The sequence below is a fragment of the Eumetopias jubatus genome, unplaced genomic scaffold (assembly GCF_037043125.1).
Source record: "Eumetopias jubatus isolate StellerSeaLion01/CBP00866 unplaced genomic scaffold, mEumJub1_p1.0 scaffold_6, whole genome shotgun sequence".
NCBI classification, from domain to species: Eukaryota; Metazoa; Chordata; class Mammalia; order Carnivora; family Otariidae; genus Eumetopias; species Eumetopias jubatus.
Window position 1 is genome coordinate 45693667 of NW_028274812.1, and position 19313 is coordinate 45712979.

General features: G+C 39.1%; 1 protein-coding gene across 1 annotated transcript; it reads right to left on the reverse strand.

Moving 5' to 3' along the window:
* Positions 1-610: 610 nt before the first annotated feature.
* On the reverse strand, positions 611-12837 carry LOC114219506 (amine sulfotransferase-like). Its single transcript, XM_028117050.2, has 5 exons — positions 12828-12837; positions 5477-5602; positions 4653-4763; positions 1613-1780; positions 611-732 (listed from the first exon to the last, which is right to left on the reverse strand). Exons 1-5 carry the CDS (start codon positions 12835-12837, stop codon positions 611-613), a joined length of 537 nt encoding a protein of 178 aa, XP_027972851.2.
* Positions 12838-19313: the final 6476 nt, after the last annotated feature.

Here is a 19313-nt window from a genome sequence, read left to right on the forward strand (position 1 = left end):
GGGTTCTGGGATCAAGTCCTGCATTGGGCTCCCTGCCCAGTGGGGAATTGGCTTCTCCCTCTCCCTCTGCCCTTCCTCCCTGCTCATGCTCTCTCTCTCTCTATTTCAAATAAATAAACAAAATCTTTTAAAAAAATACACACTAAGGAAACTCTCTCAAGACATTTACAATTCATGTTGCATGAATTCTGCTTTTTTCTTTTTTATACAGGCTACCTATGCAGACTCTCTTTCAAATAATTTAATTTGTGAATTTTTTCTTAAGATTTTATTTATTTATTCGACAGAGACAGCGAGAGCAGGAACACAAGCAGGGGGAGTGGAGAGGGAGAAGCAGGCTTCCCATGGAGCAGGGAGCCCGATGTGGGACTCGATCCCAGGACCCTGGGATCATGACCTGAGCCGAAGGCAGATGCTTAACGACTGAGCCACCCAGGTGCCCTAATTTGTGAAATTTTAAAGTGCTCATCAAAATCATGGCAACTAATCTAAGCACAATTTACTCATACGAAATTTTATAATTAACATTTGCATAAAAAGCACAAACTTATTTGTGTATTAAAGTAAGCTTCCTGTTAGTAGAGTTTTATACGATTCTTTTGCACTGATTCTAGTCCTCATTTAGATCCCAGATGAACTTCAAGGGAAAATCTTTCATTTTGCTTTGGAATATTCTGTCAAATTTTTCATTTTGCTCCACGGTCAAGTGACGTTTCCAGTCTGCAGGGGTACCTAGGAGGAGAAGCACATGAACAGCAAGTAAGTGAAGAAATAGCACTAACAGGGTAAAAGTCTCCTCCAGCCCACTTTAATCCTTCCTCCAAGCCAAGTTAAATATCTGTTAGTTCTCTGTGGGGTTTGACACTTCACTTTTCCTTATACAAGGATCAGCTCAGAAACAAACTTAGGAATGCAATTACAGGTTTACAGTTACAGTCCACTTCCTTAACTGTTAGACTTCCACCAACCACTACCATTAAGTTATTACCTTCTAAAGTCAAAGGAAAAGCAAGACTAAAATATATAAAGAGATCAGAATTTTTAAATATATTTTACTAAGTGCCAGGTGCCATCTTGGCAAAGTACATCCATCGGGTAATATAATTCTTCATACAATCTTACAAGGTGAATATTTCTTCATTTTTAAAATGGAAAAAAAGAGACCCAAAGATTTTCAAGTAATGAAGTCAAAGTCACAGAGGGTTCTCAGAGCAGGCACTGAGGCAGTTTTACTTCATGAACGTTTGAAATGACCTGAAGGCAGTTTTTAAATAAAGATCAATAATTTGGCATCTTCAGCTTCCAGATTTTCTTTTGTAAACATTATTATTGGCATTTAAGCCCGTCAGGAAACTATTAAGGACATGAGAATTGCTTTATATCTGATCTAGTTGAGCAATGGGAAGTGAGAGTGAATGAAGGAAACTTAAAAGCACTGTTTTGTTTCCTGGGACACTTCTCAGAGCCATTTTGGTTGGGATTGTCGATTCTTCTTAGGGCCCCAATGATAGTACTGGGAGAGACATGTTGGAAGCACTCCTTATTTAGCTTAGGAGCCAAGGACTCAAGAGAAGTCTCAACACTTTTTCTTCTATAAACCACTGAGCATCACCTTTGCGCAGGAAAATTCTTTCATTTACTTGTGTCTTCATTACAACTTTTAGAATATAATCGTAGTTGATTTGTGGATCAGATGCCATGTTCTGAAATGTAGCCTGTTCCCCAACAGCATCCATGTCCTCTTCACTCAGTTCTTTCTCAAAAAAAAAAAAAAAAACTGCTAAGTTTAAGCACAGCCCTTCTGAGCTCCTGAAAGAATCGTAGGAGAAACTAGTCAGCGTATGAGAAATGCATGAATTACTGCCTAACAACCTTACCACATTGTGGAAAACTGAAGGTGTGTGGGCTTATTCTAAGTCTAAAGCTCCACAAGAACGTGTTACTTCCTTGTTCCTTCTATGAAAATGATGGCTCTGGCTATCAGCTTTGTTATAGCTTCCTACTGCTTCATTTTATAAGGATAGCTCCATTCGTGCAAGAAACACTTGGAGACTCTCTTATATGTTTCAGAGCTGTGCTATGTGCTAGAGAAGTTCAAGAGAATAATAATATGCTATTTGTGCTTGTTAAGAGTTCACAATTTCATGAGGAAAGAGTAAAGCAAGTCATTAAATATAATGGGCACAAGGAAGAAAAGCTCAGTCTGGAGAGTTTTGCTGGTGGTTCCTGCCAGGCATTTAAAGGAGAATTAACACCAATCCTCCTCATACTCTTCCAAAAAATTGAAGAAGAGAATAATTCCAAAATCATTTTATAAGGTCAGCATTACCCTGATACCCAAAGCGAGACAAAGACACTGCAAGAAAAGAAATCTGATTTAGGCCACTTGAATGACAGTGCAATTCACAGGAGAAGTAAATTTCTTGGAGGTGGTAAATTTTATTTTGGACATGCTTTGTTGGAAGACCAAATATTAGACATGAAAATAGGCACATACAAGACAGAAACAGTATAGATGTGCTTGAGCTGGCGATCTGGGATTCACCAACTTATTTCCCAACCTGCTCTAATCTGCTTTACTGTACTTCATTCCAGGCTTCATGTCACTAGATTTAATGGACATTTTAAACTCTTTTTCACTTGACTTTTTGGCCGCCTTAAAGATCTTTCTTTACCCACCTGCTTGGCCTCTATGTCATCACAAATTTCTCATTTTCTTTCTACTTCTCAGACTGTTCCTTTTCTGTTTCCTTGGTGAGCTCATCCCTCTCCACCCAAACTTAGTATCCTAAGGTCTCTCAGTAATAGATTCTAGTTCCCCTTCTTTTCTCTCCTCTCCTTTTCTCCCGTTGTTCCTACTTCCTTCTCCCTTTCTTCCCTCCCTTCCCATTCTCAATTTTATCCATGTTCATAGTCTCTGTTTTTTTTAAGATGTATCTATTTATTTTAGAGAGAGAGGGAGAGAGAAAGTGGGGTTTGGGGGGCTGGGGGGTAGAGGGAGGGGGAGAGAGAGAATCCCAAGCAGACTCCACACAGAGCACAGAGACTGACGGGCTCCATCTCACCACCTGAGCCGAAATCAAGAGTCATATGCTTAACCAACTGCGCCCCCCCTGGCGCCCCCAGAGTCTCAATTACATTCTATACAGTGATGATGCCCAAATGAATATCTTTATTATCAATTATATTCTATACTGTGATTATGCCCAAATTAATATCACTGATATTTTAGCACAGCTCTTCCTTGACCTTTACACCTGTTATTTTCTATTTATTTCCAAATGTCTTCATTTGGATACTTGATACTTCTAAGGCATCTTAAACTCCATGTGTCAAAACCAACCTGATAATCTTCTCCCTTAACCCTTATCTTGCTTCTGTGATCCCTAAACATCTTCACGAATGACACCATTAACTACACTGATAGATGAACCAGAAATACGGGAAGTGCCTTTGACACCTCTCTTCCTCATTTTTTCCTATGCATAATCCCTTTTGCTCTTTACCTCCTAAATATGTTTTAGAGCTCTGCATTCTCTTTAATCTCAATGATACCATTCTAATCCAAAACACCATTGATTTTCAGTGGATTAGCTCACTGGTCTCTATACTTCTTAGTACTCTTCAAGGACTTACTGCTTTTAAGATGAAAGAAATCACTATCAGTAACGTATCTAAAGACCTTGCACAGTCTGGCTCCCATGCACCTCTCTATCTTAATCTTTTGTCACTTCCACCTTGTTCTTTAACTTTTTCCTTCACTTCTTAAAAGATGTCTTGCACTTTAGTGCTTCAGGCGATTTGCACTTTTTTTTTTTTTGCTTAGAATTCTCTTTTACCGCTCCTCATTTTGTTAACTCATATTTGTTAGCTTGTAGTTTTCATGTTACTTTTTCCAGAAAACATTGCCTATCACTTTGACTCTACCAGTTTTCTTCATTTCATGTACTGATACTGTACCTATAGTTTTCCTTAGTATCACATATCACAGTTTTGGATTATATATACCTGCTGGTGAATACCTGTTTTCCCTGTTGAACTATAAACTCTATAAATAAAGGGTTTAATCTTCTTTGTCTCGTGATTTAGTACCTGTCACAAGGTAGGCATTCAATAGTTTTTTAAATAAATCAATGAAGACCACACAATAGTGAACTTCAGATGCACTTTACTTGGTTTATGGAATGTTTTAAGATACCTTTGATTGGATGCCAACATGTAAACATTATGTAAAAAAAAGAAAGAAAGAAAGAAGGAAAGAACGAACTTGCATCACAGGGCATAGATCCACCTCTGGTTAATTCAGCATATTTCAGGGGCTTGTCCCCTGCAGCACTCTGCTGTGCTTTTCTCTTGTTTAAGGTGTGGTTGCTCTAGATATTTGAGTTTGCCTTTATTGCTACAGATGGTTACTTGAAAAAGAATCATAAAAGATGATTGTGTAAAGTGTTAAGAGAACCCCGAGGAAGACGAGTAATTAAAGGATGGCAGGAAAATAGAAACCCCCCAGAAAAGCCTGAGAAGTCTTTAGGTATGAAGATAACTAGAATGTAGTTCACTGAAACCAAGATAAGCAAAGGTTTCAAGGAAATAATTGACAACAGTAATACCATTTTCCTGTCACGTTCTTCATCTCCTCATACATCACGAACAGAATACTGAAGTCATGTCCTTCCTCTCCTCATACATCACGAACAGAATACTGAAGTCATGTCCGTGCCCATACCAGTGTCTGATGTGATCAGACCAAAGCCTTCCAACCACTGTGGGGAACAATTACATGATTTTAATAGAAACCTGTCTTTCCTAAGTATGTAGAAAAGGAGCAATGCAGAATAAAGAAGCCCAAAGTACTAATTTTGAAGATTTCTTTAAGGTAAGCCCACTTCTTTTCCTTACTTCTGCCTCCTGAAAACATGCCTTTATTTCTCTTCTTATTGTCTATTTTAAGATCTCTGGGTAGCAACATTAGCTATCTATAAAGCGACAGAATCTTCTAAATGAATGAGAGCCCTAACTCCACATTCCACAAGCCTCTTGCATCAATCTATCCTCCCTTGTAGTAGAGTGAAAATTCTACAGCTCTGATATAAGGCCTACCACGGGTCCAGGACAGAGCATATTAACTAAACTATCCCTGAACATTAACTATTTTAAGACTCATGGATCTAGCTTTGCATCTAGGTAGTTTGAACTGCTAGAGAACCATTTGTGGGTTCTCTTACTATCCAGTCAAAATATTTCTTAAACAATATGCCTTTGCAACCCTGATAATCCCCAAAGTGGTGCTAGTGACAATGGAAAAGCCATTGAGGTACAGATTAGGTTGACAGACGCTAGTAACCACTAATGTGACTCTCACCTTCAATTATTAACCTTCTCCATCTCTGTAAAATATGTCCCCTAAGTTTGAGAATTTGGTTGAATGGCAACATTGCCTCATAAACATTTTGCCTGACAAAAAATTCATAGTTACCTTTACCATCTAGAAATCTTTCCATGAAATCTTCCATGTTATCTGAATCTTTTAATACAACCAATGATTTTGAAAAATGAAAATGTGATGTCATAACATCCTTGGGGTTTCTATAGACATAAAGATCTGCAGGGGGAAATAATAAAAAAAAATTTTTAATGATTTTCTTTTCTTTTTTAAAGATTTTACTTATTTATTTGACAGAGTGAGACAGCAAAAGAGGGAACACAAGCAGGGGGGAGTGGGAGAGGGAGAAGCAGGTTTCCTGCCGAGCAGGGACCAGGGAGCGGGATGTGGGGCTCGATCCCAGGACCCTGAGATCATGACCTGAGCCGAAGGCAGTAGCTTAATGACTGAGCCACCCAGATGCCCCATGAAATAATAAAAATTTTAACAATTCCTGGTTGTTCTTACAGGTTTTATAAAACATTTGCATAGTATTTCATCATATGAATGCATGAAAATTTATTATTCATTAAAATTTAGGTTGTTCCCAATATTTGGCAATACGAAGACTGTTGCAATAACTAACTTTATTCACAAGTCATTTCACATGTGCAAGCTTATAGGACTAACTTCCAAAAGTGAAATTACTTATTTGTAAGATTGATTAAGATTACAAATTACCCTGCATAGAAGCTGTTTCAATTTACCCTCTGTGCGCATTAAGTAACATTTGATATACAACCATTAGATAGCATTAAAGATCAGTGAAAAAAGGAAAAATTAACAGATGACATTGAAAAAAATTATTTACATATAGAAAAAAGAAAAGGAAATGGATTTCAACCTCACACCATACACAAAGATCATTTACAAATGGATTAGAATCTAAATATGAAAGCAAAACTTTAACATCTAAAAAGTAAATAATATATTACTGGGCTTGGAGAAGAGAAAGATTTTCTAAACAGGAAAAATTTATTTAAAATAAAAATTGATGAATTGGACTACATTAAATTTAAGAATGTTGTTAAAATATACCATAAAGTTGCAAAAGCAATAAGAGAGAAGCAACACATACAACTAATACTAGATTAGTATCCAGAATATATATAAAACAAATAAGAAAAAGACAACGAATTACAAACTGGGCACACGTCATAATTATTCCACAGAATAAGGAATAATTATGGTCAACAAATCTATCAAAAAGTGCTTAATCTCGGGGCGCCTGGGTGGCTCAGTCGTTAAGCGTCTGCCTTCGGCTCAGGTCATGGTCCCGGGGTCCTGGGATCGAGCCCCGCATCGGGCTCCCTGCTCAGTGGGAAACCTGCTTCTCCCTCTCCCACTCCCCCTGCTTGTGTTCCCTCTCTCGCTGCGTCTCTGTCAGATAAATAAATAAAACCTTTAAAAAAAAAGTGCTTAATCTCATTAATAATTAGGGAAATGCAAATTAAGATCAGTTTGAGAAACCATTTTATAATTGCCATATGGATAAAAATTAAGAAGTCTGATAGAAAAATTTACTAGGAGAAAAATAAGAACGGACCAGTAAAAGAATTACTGCTGTTAGCATAAGCTGGTACAACTGCTTTGTATTTAAAAAATAGCAGCATCTTATGAAGTTGAACATTTTTTTTTCACTTTGTGGCTTTGCAATTCTATTCTTGGGTGTATGCTCTAGGTAAACTTGTGCGGATATACACCGGGGAACATGATTAAGAATGTTCATAGCAACACGTGTTATAAGAACAAAATATTGCCGTAACCTAATTATTCAATGAAGAGAAAGCACAGATCTGATAGAATTACTTACACAACTTGTAAAATTATACCGCTTTGAAAAATGATATTGAAAATCAAGAAAAAACACAGGCGCATGGGCAAACCCCATGGAAAAAGAATACAAATGAAAATATAAAGTTAGGTAAAATTTAAAGCCAAGTGGAATTTAACAGAACAACGTATAATTTGTTTGCAGTGAACAACAGAACAGGAATCTTTGTATACTGAATAATGTAATAGAAAAATTTAAAATGGCACAGATTCTAATAAGTCTATAAAGATTTTGATTTAGCAGCAATCATAGTGGGAGATTTATACACACTTACTTTAGACATGAAGATAAAAGGATTAACGACTAACCTACAAAAATATTTAACAAAATGTATTTTATATGTGTGTGTCTGTGTTAGTGCCCCACACAGAGAATACACACCATTTTCTCAGGTAGTCATGGAACATTTGAAAAATTGATCATGTAATTCACCATAAATTTCAAAAATTAGAAGTCTTATAGTACTGTTACCTATTGATAGAAGCTATAATTCTAATAATCAACAATGAAGAGGTTAAAAAAGAAAATTATTGGGTGCCTGGGTGGCTCAGTTGGTTGGGCGACTGCCTTCAGCTCAGGTCATGATCCTGGAGTCGCGGGATCGAGTCCCACATCGGGCTCCCTGCTCAGCAGGGAGTCTGCTTCTCCCTCTGACCCTCTTCCCTCTCGTGCTCTCTATCTCTCATTCTCTCTCTCTCAAATAAATAAATAAAATCTTTAAAACAAAACAATGTTTATAAAAAAAAAAGAAAATTATTATTAAACACTTGGGGAAAACATCTTCAAAATCACTTGGACCAATTAGAAAATTAAAATCAAAATGATAGATTATTTAGATATTAACAAGATTTTATCTATAGCTATACTGAAAAAGATTTTCAGACTTGTTAATTTTAGCCATTCTGACTGGTGTGAGGTGGTATCTCATTGAGGTTTTGATTTAGATTTCCCTGATGCCAAGGGATGTTGAACACTTTTTCATCTGTCTCTTGGCCATTTGGATGTCTTCTTTGCAGAAATGTCTGTTCCAAGTCTTCTGCCCATTTCTTGATTGGATTATTTGTTCTTTGGGTGTTGAGTTTGATAAGTTCTTTATAGATTTTGGATACTAGCCCTTTATCTGCTATGTCTTTTGCAAATATCTTCTCCCATTCTGTCGGTTGTCTTTTGGTTTTGTTGACTGTTTCCTTTGCTGTGCAAAAGCTTTTTATCTTGATGAAGTCCCAACAGTTCATTTTTGCCCTTGCTTCCCTTGCCTTTGACGATGTATCTAGGAAGAAGTTGCTGCGGCTGAGGTCGAAGAGGTTGCTGCCTGTGTTCTTCTCAAGGATTTTGATGGACTCCTGTCTCACATTTAGGTCTTTCATCCGTTTTGAGTCCATTTTTGTGTGTGGTGTAAAGAAATGGTCCAGTTTCATTCTTCTGCATGTCTCTGTCCAATTTTCTTTACACCATTTGTTGAACAGACTGTCTTTTTTCCATTGGATCTTCTTTCCTGCTCTGTCAAAGATCAGTTGACCATAGAGTTGAGGGTCCATTTCTGGGTTCCTATTCTGTTCCATTGATGTATGTGTCTGTTTTTGTGCCAGTACCATACTGTCTTGATGATGACAGCTTTGTAATAGAGCTGGAAGTCCGGAATCGTGATGCTGCCAGCTTTGCTTTTCTTTTTCAACATTCCTCTGACTATTTGGGGTCTTTTCTGGTTCAATACAAATTGTAGGATTATTTGTTCCAGCTCTGTGAAAAAAGTTGATGGTATTTTGACAAGGATGGCATTATATGTGTAGATGGTTCTAGGTAGCATAGACATTTTAACAATATTTGTTCTTCCAGTACATGAACATGAAACGTTTTTCCATTTCTTTGTGTCTTCCTCAACTTCTTTTATGAGTGTTCTGTAGTTTTCTGAGTACAGATCCTTTGCTCCTCTGTTGGGTTTGTTCCTAAGTATCTTATGGTTTTTGGCGCAATTGTACATGTGATCGACTCCTTCATTTCTCTTTCTTTGGTCTCATTGTTAGTGTATAGAAATGCAACTGATTTTTTGCATTGATTTTATATCCCAACTCTTTACTGAATTCCTGTATGAGTTCTAGCAATTTTGGGGTGGAGTCTTTTGGGTTTTCCACATAGTGTATCATGTCATCTGAGAAGAATGAGAGTTTGAATCTCTGCCGATTCAGATGCTTTTTCTTTTTGTTGTCTGATTGCTGAGGTTAGGACTTCCAGTTTTAATGAAGAAAGGATGCTGTTCTTTGTCAAATGCTTTTCTGCATCTATTGAGAGAATCATATGGTTCTTGTCCTTTCTTTTATTAATGTAGTATATCACATTGATTTATTTGTGGATGTTGAACCACGCTAGCAGCCCAGAATTGGTCATGGCAAATAATCCTTTTAATGTACTGTTGGATCCTATTGGCTAGTATCTTGGTGAGAATTTTTGCATCCGTGTTTGTCAGGGATCCTAGTCTGTTATTCTCTTTTTGTGGGAGTCTTTGTCTGGTTTTGGCATCAAGGTAATGTTGGCCTTTATAGGAAAAGTTGCGGGGGGGTCCTGGTCCTTCCATTTTTATTTTTATTAAAACTGCTTCAGAAGCATAGGTATTAATTCTTCTTTAAATGTTTGGAAGAATTCCCCTGGGAAGCCATTCAGCCCTGGGCTCTTATTTGTTGGGAGATTTTTTATTATTCCTTCAATTTCCTTACTGGTTATGGGTCTGTTCAGGTTTTCTATTTCTTCCTGGTTCAGTTTTGGTAGTTTCTATGTCTCTAGGAATGCATCCATTTCTTCCAGATTGCCTAATTTTTGGCATATAGTTGCTCATGATATGTTTTTACAATTGTTTGTATTTCTTTGGTGTTGGTTGTGATCTCTCCTCTTTCATTCATGATTTTAGTTATTTGGGTCCTTTCTCCTTTTTTTTTTTTTTTTTTTATAAAACTGGCCAGGGGTTTATCAATCTTATTAATTCTTTCCAAGAACCAGCTCCTAGTTTTGTTGATCTGTGCCACTGTTCTTTTCGTTTCTATTTCACTGATTTCTGCTCTAATCTTTATTCATTCTCTTCTCCTGCTGGGTATAGGCTTTCTCCAGCTGTTCTTTCTCCAGTTCCTTTAGGTGTAAGATTAGGTTGTATATTTGACACTATATTTGACACCTTTCTTGTTTCTTGAGAAAGGCTTGTAGTGCTATATACTTCCCTCATAGGACTGTCTTTGCTGCATCCCAAAGGTTTTGAACAGTTGTATTTTCATTTTCATTTGTTTCCATGAATTTCATTCTTCTTTAATTTCCTGGTTGACCCATTCATTCTTTAGTAGGATGCTCTTTAGCCTCCATGTATTTGAGTTCTTTCCAAATTTCCTCTTGTTGTTGAGTTCAAGTTTCAAGGCATTGTGGTCTGAAAATATGCAGGGAATAATCCCATCTTTTGCTACTGGTTGAGACCTGATCTGTGACTCAGTATGTGATCTATTCTGGAGAATGTTCCATGTGCACTTGTTTGAGGATGGAATGTTCTGAATATATCTGTGAAGTCCATCTGGTCCACTATGTCATCAGTTGATCTTATTTCTTTGTTGATCTTCAGCTTAGGTGATCTGTCCATTGCAGTGAGGGGGTTGTTAAAGTCCCATACTGTTATTGTATTATTATCAATGTGTTTATTTAATTTCCTTATTAATTGGTGTCTATAATTGGCTGCTCCCATGTTAGGGGTATAAATGTTTACAATTGTTAGATCTTCTTGTTGGTTAGACCCTTTTATTATGATATAGTGTCCTTGCTAATCTTTTATTATAGTCTTTGGTTTAAAATCTAATTTTGGTTTGGTTTAAAATTATTTTAACCAAAATCTAATTTTGGTTAAAATCTAATTTGTCTGACACAAGGATTGCTACCCCAGCTTTCTTTTCTTTTCTTTCCATTAGCATGATAAATTGTTTTCCACCCCCTCACTTTCAATCTGGAGGTGTCTTTGGGTCTAAAATGTGTCTCTTGCAGACAGCATATCAATGGGTCTTGCCTTTTTATCCAATCTGATACCCTGTGTCTTTTGATTGATTGGGGCATTTATTTTTTATTTTTTATTATGTTATGTCAGTCACCATACAGTAACATACATCATTAGTTTTTGATGTACAGTTCCATGATTCATTGTTTGTGTATAACACCCAGTGCTCCATGCAATATGTGCCCTCCTTAATACCCATCACCGGGCTAACCCATCCCCCTACCCTTCCCCTCTAAAACCCTCAGTTTGTTTCCTGGAGTTCATAGTCTCCCCCTCCGATTTCCCCCCCTTCATTTTCCCTTCTTTCTCCTAATGTCCTCCAGGCTATTCCTTATGTTCCACAAATAAGTGAAACCACATGATCACTGACTTTCTCTGCTTGGCTTACTTCACTTAGCATGATTGGGGCATTTAGTCTATTTACACTCAGAGTAACTTTTTTTTCCCCAAAGATTTTGTTTATTTATTTGAGAGAGAGCATGAGCACAAGCAGGGGGAGAGGCAGAGGGAGAGGGAGAAGCAGGCTTCCCGCTGAGCAGGGTGCCCAATGTGGGGCTCGATCCCAGGGCCCTGGGATCACGACCTGAGCTGAAGACAGATGCTTAACTGACTGAGCCATCCAGGCGCCCCTCAGAGTAACTATTGAAAGATATAAATTGAGTGCCATTGTATTACTTGTAAAGTGACTCTTACTGTATATTGTCTCTGTTCCTTTCTGGTCTATGTTACTTTTGGGCTCTCTAGAGGATCCCCTTTAATATTTCTTGTAGGGCTGTTTTGGCAATCACAAATTCTTTTAGGTTCTGTTTGTCCTGGAAGTTTTTTATCTCTCCTTCTATTTTGAATGACATCCTGGCTGGATAAAGTATTCTTGGCTGCATATTTTTCTCATTTTGCACCCTGAATATATCATGCCAGTCCTTTCTAGCCTGCCAGGTCTCTGTGGATAGGTCGGCTGTCAATCTAATGTTTCTACCCTTGTGAGTTACAGATCTTTTCTCCCGAGCCGCTTTCAGGATTTTCTCTTTGTCTCTGAGATTTGCAAGTTTCACTATTATATTATATTATTGGGGTGTTGACCTATTTAAATTGATTTTGAGGGGGATTCTCTGTGCCTCCTGGATTTTGATGCCTGTTTCCTTCCCAGATTAGGAAAGTTCTCCATTATAATTTGCTCCAGTATACCTTCTGCCCCCCCTTCCTCTTCTCCTGGGATCCCGATTATTCTAATACTGTTTTGCTTTATAGTATCATTTATCTCTCAAATTCTCCCCTCATGATCCAGTAATTGTTTATCTCTCTTTTTCTCAGCTTCTTATTCTCCATCATTTTGTCTTATATATCACTAATTCTCTCTTCGGCTTTATTTATCTTAGCAGTTAGAACCTCCATTTTTGATTGCATCTCATCAATAGCGTTTTTCATTGTGACTTGATTATATTTTAGTTCTTTTATTTCTCCAGGAAGGGACTCTCTACTGTCTTCTATGCTTTTTTCAAGCCCAGCCTGTATCTTTATAATCATTACTTTGAACTCTAGTTCTGATATCTTACTTATATCCATACCGACTAGGTCCCTGGCAACCAGTACTGCCTCTTGTTGTCTTGTTTGAGGTGAGTTTTTCCATCTTTTCATTCTGTCCAAAGAAGAACAGATGGATGGGAGAATAAAATACTAAAATGGCAATAGCAAATACCCCAGAGAAATATACACTAAACAAATCAGAAGAGACCAAAACTGAAAAAAATAAAATTAAATTTAAAAAAAAAAGAATATTATCGGACAGATGAACCAAACAGAGCAATACACTGGATCTTATGTGTATTTTGATCTGTTTATTAGAAAACTATATCCCAGAATTCTGGCAAGATGGCGGAGGAGTAGGAGACCTGGATTTCGTCTGGTCTCAGGAATTCAGCTGAATAGGGATCAAACCATTCTGAACACCTACGAACTCAACAGGAGATCGAAGATAAGAAGAGTAACAACACTCTGAACAGAAAAGCGACCACTTTCTGGAAGGTAGGACGTGTGGAGAAGTGAATCCGAGGCGATATTCGGGAGGATAGACAGCGGGGGAGGGGGCCTCCGGCAGCCGCTTCTGGCAAGTGATAGAGCCACAGAGCACAAAATCGGAACTTTTAGAAGGCAGCTCCGCTGAGGGACGTCGCTCCAGTGGCTAAGCTGGGGGTGGAACCCTCGCGGGACAGTATGGTCTCAGAACCCTCGGGGTCACAGAAAGACCGGGGGTACCTGAGTGCGGCAGAGCTCCCGGGTATTGGAGCGGGGAGGCTGGCTGCAGAGACGGAGCCGAGGCGCGGGCTCTCAGCCCGGGGTTGCCATAAACTGTGATCTGCGGCCCAGTCCGGCCACTGCTCCTCCAGCAGGGACCCAACAAGCGGCAGATCCAGGGAGACTCCCCTTCCTCCCCCAGGAGGAGCGGGGCGGGAGCGCACTGCAGGGATCTGCTGGGTTTGGAGACTCCATACGGGGTCGGGTGCCAGAGATAGAAACGCTTGGTCACAGGCCAGGTGAGCATGGAGTGCAGACGGAGACCGGGGAGATGGGAGCGACTGCTTTTCTCTGGGGGCGCACTGAGGAGAGGGGCCCTGAGTTCTCAGCTCCTCTGGGAGGAGATTGGGAGGCCACCATTTTCACTCTGGTCCTCCAAAGCTGTACCGAGAGCTTGCAGGGAACAAAAGCTCCTGAGAGCAAACCCAAGCAGCTTGCTTAGCCCAGACTCACAAGGGCGGGGCAATTCCACCTCCGGCAAAGACATTTGGGAACCATGGCAACAGGCCCCTCCCCCAGAAGATCAGCACGAAGAGCCAGCAAGCCAAGACCAAGTTTACCGATCAAGGAGAATGGGAGAACTCCAGTACTAGGGGAATACTGCACATAGAATTCATGGCTTTTTTACCATAATTCATTAGTTTTTCAAAGCTAATTTTTTAACTGTTTTTTTTAATTTTTTTCCCTTTTTCAACCAACATCAATCCCTTTTTTAAAAAAACATTTTTTTATTTTTCATTTTTAGAGTCATATTTTAATCCCTTCTTATTGGTTACCCTCATTTTTGGCATATATATATAAGTTGTTCTTTCTTTAATATTTTGAGATACAGTTTCTTCTAACAGATCAAAATATACCCTAAATCACTAGTGTACGGCTTTCTTCTAGTCTCCTGCCTGATCACATTCTCTCCCTTTTTTTTCTTTTTTTTCTTTTCTCTTTTTATTTTTTAAATCTTCTTTCTTTTTAAAAGCAACTTCTTATCTTATCAATTCCTTTTATAAAATCTTTTATAATTTTCATCTTTACAGTCATCTTCCATCCCTTCATTGTATCAACCCTTATTTTGTACATATATGAGTCTTTCTTCCTTTAAAATTTTAGCAGGCACTTTCTTCTAACAGACCAAAATACGCCCAAAATCTAGTGTGTGGCACTGATCTATGCACTAGCCTGATCATATTTGATCATATTCTGTTTTTGTTTTGTTTTGTTTTGTTCTGTTTTTGTTTGTTTTTATCTTTCTCTTTTTCCTTTTTTTTTCCCTCTTTCTTCTTTCTTTCCCTTTCTTGTCCCCTGGTTTCAGGTCTTTTCTGATTTGTATAGAGTATATTTGCTGGAGACGTTGTTAACCTGTTAGCATTCTGTTCTCTCATTCATCTATTCTCCTCTGGACAAAATGACAAGATGAAAAAAATCACCTCAGCAAAAAGAACAAGAGGTAGTACCCTCTGCCAGGGACCTACTCAATACGGACATTAGTACGATGTCGGACCTAGAGTTCAGAATCATGACTTTAAGGATACTAGCTGGACTTGAAAAAAGTGTGGAAGTTATTAGAGAAACCCTTTCTGGAGAAATAAAAGAACTAAAGTCTGACCACATCGAAATCAAAAAGGCTATTAATGAGGTGCAATCAAAAATGGGGGCACTAACTGCTAGGATAAATGAGGCAGAAGAGAGGATCAGTGATATAGAAGACCAAATGATGGAAAATAAAGAGGCTGAGAAAAAGAGAGAAACAACTACTGGATCACGAGGGCAGAATTCGAGAGAGAAGTGATACGATAAGACGAAACAACATTAGATTAATTGGGATCCCAGAAGAAGAAGAAAGAGACAGAGGGGCAGAAGGTATATTGGAGCAAATAATAGCAGAGAACTTCCCTAATGTGGGGAGGAAACAGGCATCAAAATCCAGGAGGCACAGAGAACCCCTCTCAAAATCAATAAAAATAGGTCAACACCCCGACATCTAATAGTAAAACTAACGAGTCTCAGAGACAAAGAGAATATCCTGAAAGCAGCTCGGGAGAAGAGATATGTAACCTACAATGGTAGAAACATTAGATTGGCAACAGACCTATCCACAGAGACCTGGCAGGCCAGAAAGGACTGGCAAGATATCTTCAGAGCACTAAATGAGAAAAATATGCAGCCAAGAATACTATATCCAGCTAGGCTGTCATTGAAAATAGAAGGACAGATAAAAAGCTTCCAGGACAAATAAAAACTAAAGGAATTTGCAAACATGAAACCAGCCCTACAAGAAATATTGAAAGGGGTCCTCTCAGCAAAAAGAGAGCCTAAAAGCAGCATAGATCAGAAAGGAACACAGACACTTTAGAGTAACAGTCGCCTTACAGGCAATACAATGGCACTAAATTCATACCTTTCAATAGTTACCCTGAATGTAAATGGGCTAAATGCCCCAATCAAAAGACACAGGCTATCAGATTGGATTAAAAAACAAGACCCATCAATATGCTGTCTGCAAGAGACTCATTTTAGACCCAAAGACACCCCCAGATTGAAAGTGAGGAGGTGGAAAACCATTTACCATGCTAATGGACACCAAAAGAAAGCTGGGGTGGCAATCCTTATATCAGACAAATTAGATTTTAAAAGAAAGACTGTAATAAGAGATGAAGAAGGACATTATATCCTACTTAAAGGGTCTATCCAACAAGAAGATCTAACAATTGTAAATAACTATGCGCCTAACATGGGAGCAGCCAATTATATAAGGCAATTAATAACAAAAGCAAAGAAACACATTGACAACAATACAATAATAGTGGGGGACTTTAACACCCCCCTGACTGAAATGGACAGATCATCTAAGCAAAAGATCAACAAGGAAATAAAGACTTTAAATGAAACACTGGACCAAATGGACTTCACAGACATATTCAGAACATTCCATCCCAAAGCAACAGAATACACATTCTTCTCTAGTGCCCATGGAACTTTCTCCAGAATTGAGGAGAATTCTCAGAATTCTCCAGAATTGACACATAGATCAATGGAACCGAATAGGGAGCCCAGAAATGGACCCTCAACTCCATGGTCAACTAATCTTTGACAAAGCAGGAAAGAATGTCCAATGGCAAAAAGACAGTCTCTTCAACAAACGGTGTTGGGAAAATTGGACAGCCACAAGCAGAAGAAAGAAACTGGACCATTTCTTTACACCACACACAAAAATAGACTCCAAATGGTTGAAAGACCTAAACGTGAGACAGGAGTCCATCAAAATCCTAAAGGAGAACACAGGCAGCAACCTCTTCGATCTCAGCCGCAGCAACTTCTTCCTAGAAACATCGCCAAAGGCAAGGGAAGCAAGGGCAAAAATGAACTATTGGGACTTCATCAAGATAAAAAGCTTTTGCAGAGCAAAAGAAACAGTCCACAAAACCAAAAGACAACCAACAGAATGGGAGATGATATTTGCAAATGACATATCAGATAAAGGGCTAGTATCCAAACTCTATAAAGAACTTATCAAACTCAACACCCAAAGAACAAATAATCCAATCAAGAAATGGGCAGAAGACATGAACATTTTTCCAAAGAAGACATCCAAATGGCCAACAGACACATGAAAAAGTGCTCAACATCGCTCGGCATCAGGGAAATCCAAATCAAAACCTCAATGAGATACCACCTCACACCAGTCAGAATGGCTAAAATTAACAAGTCAGGAAGCGACAGATGTTGGAGGGGATGCGGAGAAAGGGGAGCCCTCCTACACTGTTGGTGGGAATGCAAGCTGGAGCAACCACTCTGGAAAACAGTATGAGGTTCCTCAAACAGTTGAAAATAGAGCTACCATACGATCCAGCAATGGCACTACTGGGTATTTACCCCAAAGATACAAATGTAGGGATCCGAAGGGGTACGTGCACCCCAATGTTTATAGCAGCAATGTCCACAATAGCCAAACCGTGGAAAGAGCCAAGATGTCCATCAACAGATGAATGGATAAAGAAGATGTGGTATATATACACAATGGAATATTATGCAGCCATCAAAAGGAATGAGATCTTCCCATTTGCAACGACGTGGTTGGAACTGGAGGGTGTTATGCTGAGTGAAATAAGTCAATCAGAGAAAAACATGTATCATATGACCTCACTAATATGAGGAATTCTTAATCTCAGGAAACAAACTGAGGGTTGCTGGAGTGGTGGGGGATGGGAGGGATGGGGTGGCTGGGTGATAGACATTGGGGAGGGTATGTGCTATGGTGAGCTCTGTGAATTGTACAAGACTGATAAAACACAGATCTGTACTTCTGAAACAAATAATGCAGTATATGTTAAGAAAAAAAAAGAAGATAGCAGGAGGGGAAGAATGAAGGGGAGTAAGTCGGGGGGGAGACGAACCATTAGAGACGATGGACTCTGAAAAACAAACTGAGGGTTCTAGAGGGGAGGGGGTGGGGGGATGGGTTAGCCTGGTGATGGGTACTAAAGAGGGCACATTCTGCGTGGAGCACTGGGTGTTATGCACAAACAATGAATCATGGAACACTACATCAAAAACTAATGATGTAATGTATGGTGATTAACATAACAATAAAAAATTATTTAAAAAAAAGAAAACTATATCCCAAAATTATAAAGAAAGAAAAACTTATATATGTACAAAAGTAAAATTAAATAGGTGAAAGAATAGAATGCAACTGTAAAACCGAAAATTAGAAGTCAAAAAAAAAAAAAAGGAATATAAACAGACATGTGAACAGAACAGAGCAATACACTAAATCCTGGGTGTATTTTGGTCTGTTAGAAGAAACTGCATCCCAAAATTGTAAAGAAAGAAAAACTTACGTATATACAAAAATAAAATTAAATACATTGAAAGGATAGAATTTAAGTGTAAAAATGAAAATGAAAAAAGACTTAAAAGAGTTGATAAAATAAGAAATTGCTTGAAAAAGGAAAGAAAAAATTAAAATTGAAAGACTAAAGAATCATGGGCAAAAAAAACCCCCATGAATTCTATATACAATATATTTTCCCCTAGTGCTGGAGTTTTGCAGCTCTGTGTGATCCATAAACTTCGTCTTAGCTGGGAGTTCTTGCTGATCTTCTGGGGGAAGGGCCTCTTGTGTTGATTCTCAGGTGTCTTTGCTCCACTCCCCCCAACAGCACCGCTCTTGCCAGGGGCCAGGCTAAGTAAGCAGCTCGGATTGGTCTTTGTGGCTTTTGTTCCCTGAAGGATCTCCACATGCAGCTTTAGTGGATGAGAATGAAATGGCAGCCTCCCAATCTCCAGCCCTGGAGCCAAGAGCTTGGGGCCACACTCCTCAGTGAGCCCTCAGGGAAAAGCAGACTCTTGTCTCCCTGTTTTCTGTCTACTCTCCATGCCCTCCCAAGTCTGTGAACCAGCATTTCTATCTCAGAGAGGCAACCCCATTTCAAGTCTCCAAACCCTACAGACTCCTGCAGTGCGCTTCTGTGCTGCTCCTCCTGGGGTAGGAAGGGGGTGTCTTGCCAGTTCTGCCATTTATTGGGCCCCTGCTCAGAGAGCAGTGGTCCGACTCTGAGGTGGTTTTTCGTTTATGGCAACCCCGAGCTGAGAGCCCATTCCCTGGCTCTGTCTCTGCAGCTGGCTTCCCCGCTCTGATACCTGGGAGCTCTGCCGCACTCAGGCACCCCTGGTCTTCCCATGACCCCAAGGATCCTGAGACCACACTGTCCCAGCGAGGGTTCCACCCCCACATAGCAGCCTGAGTGATG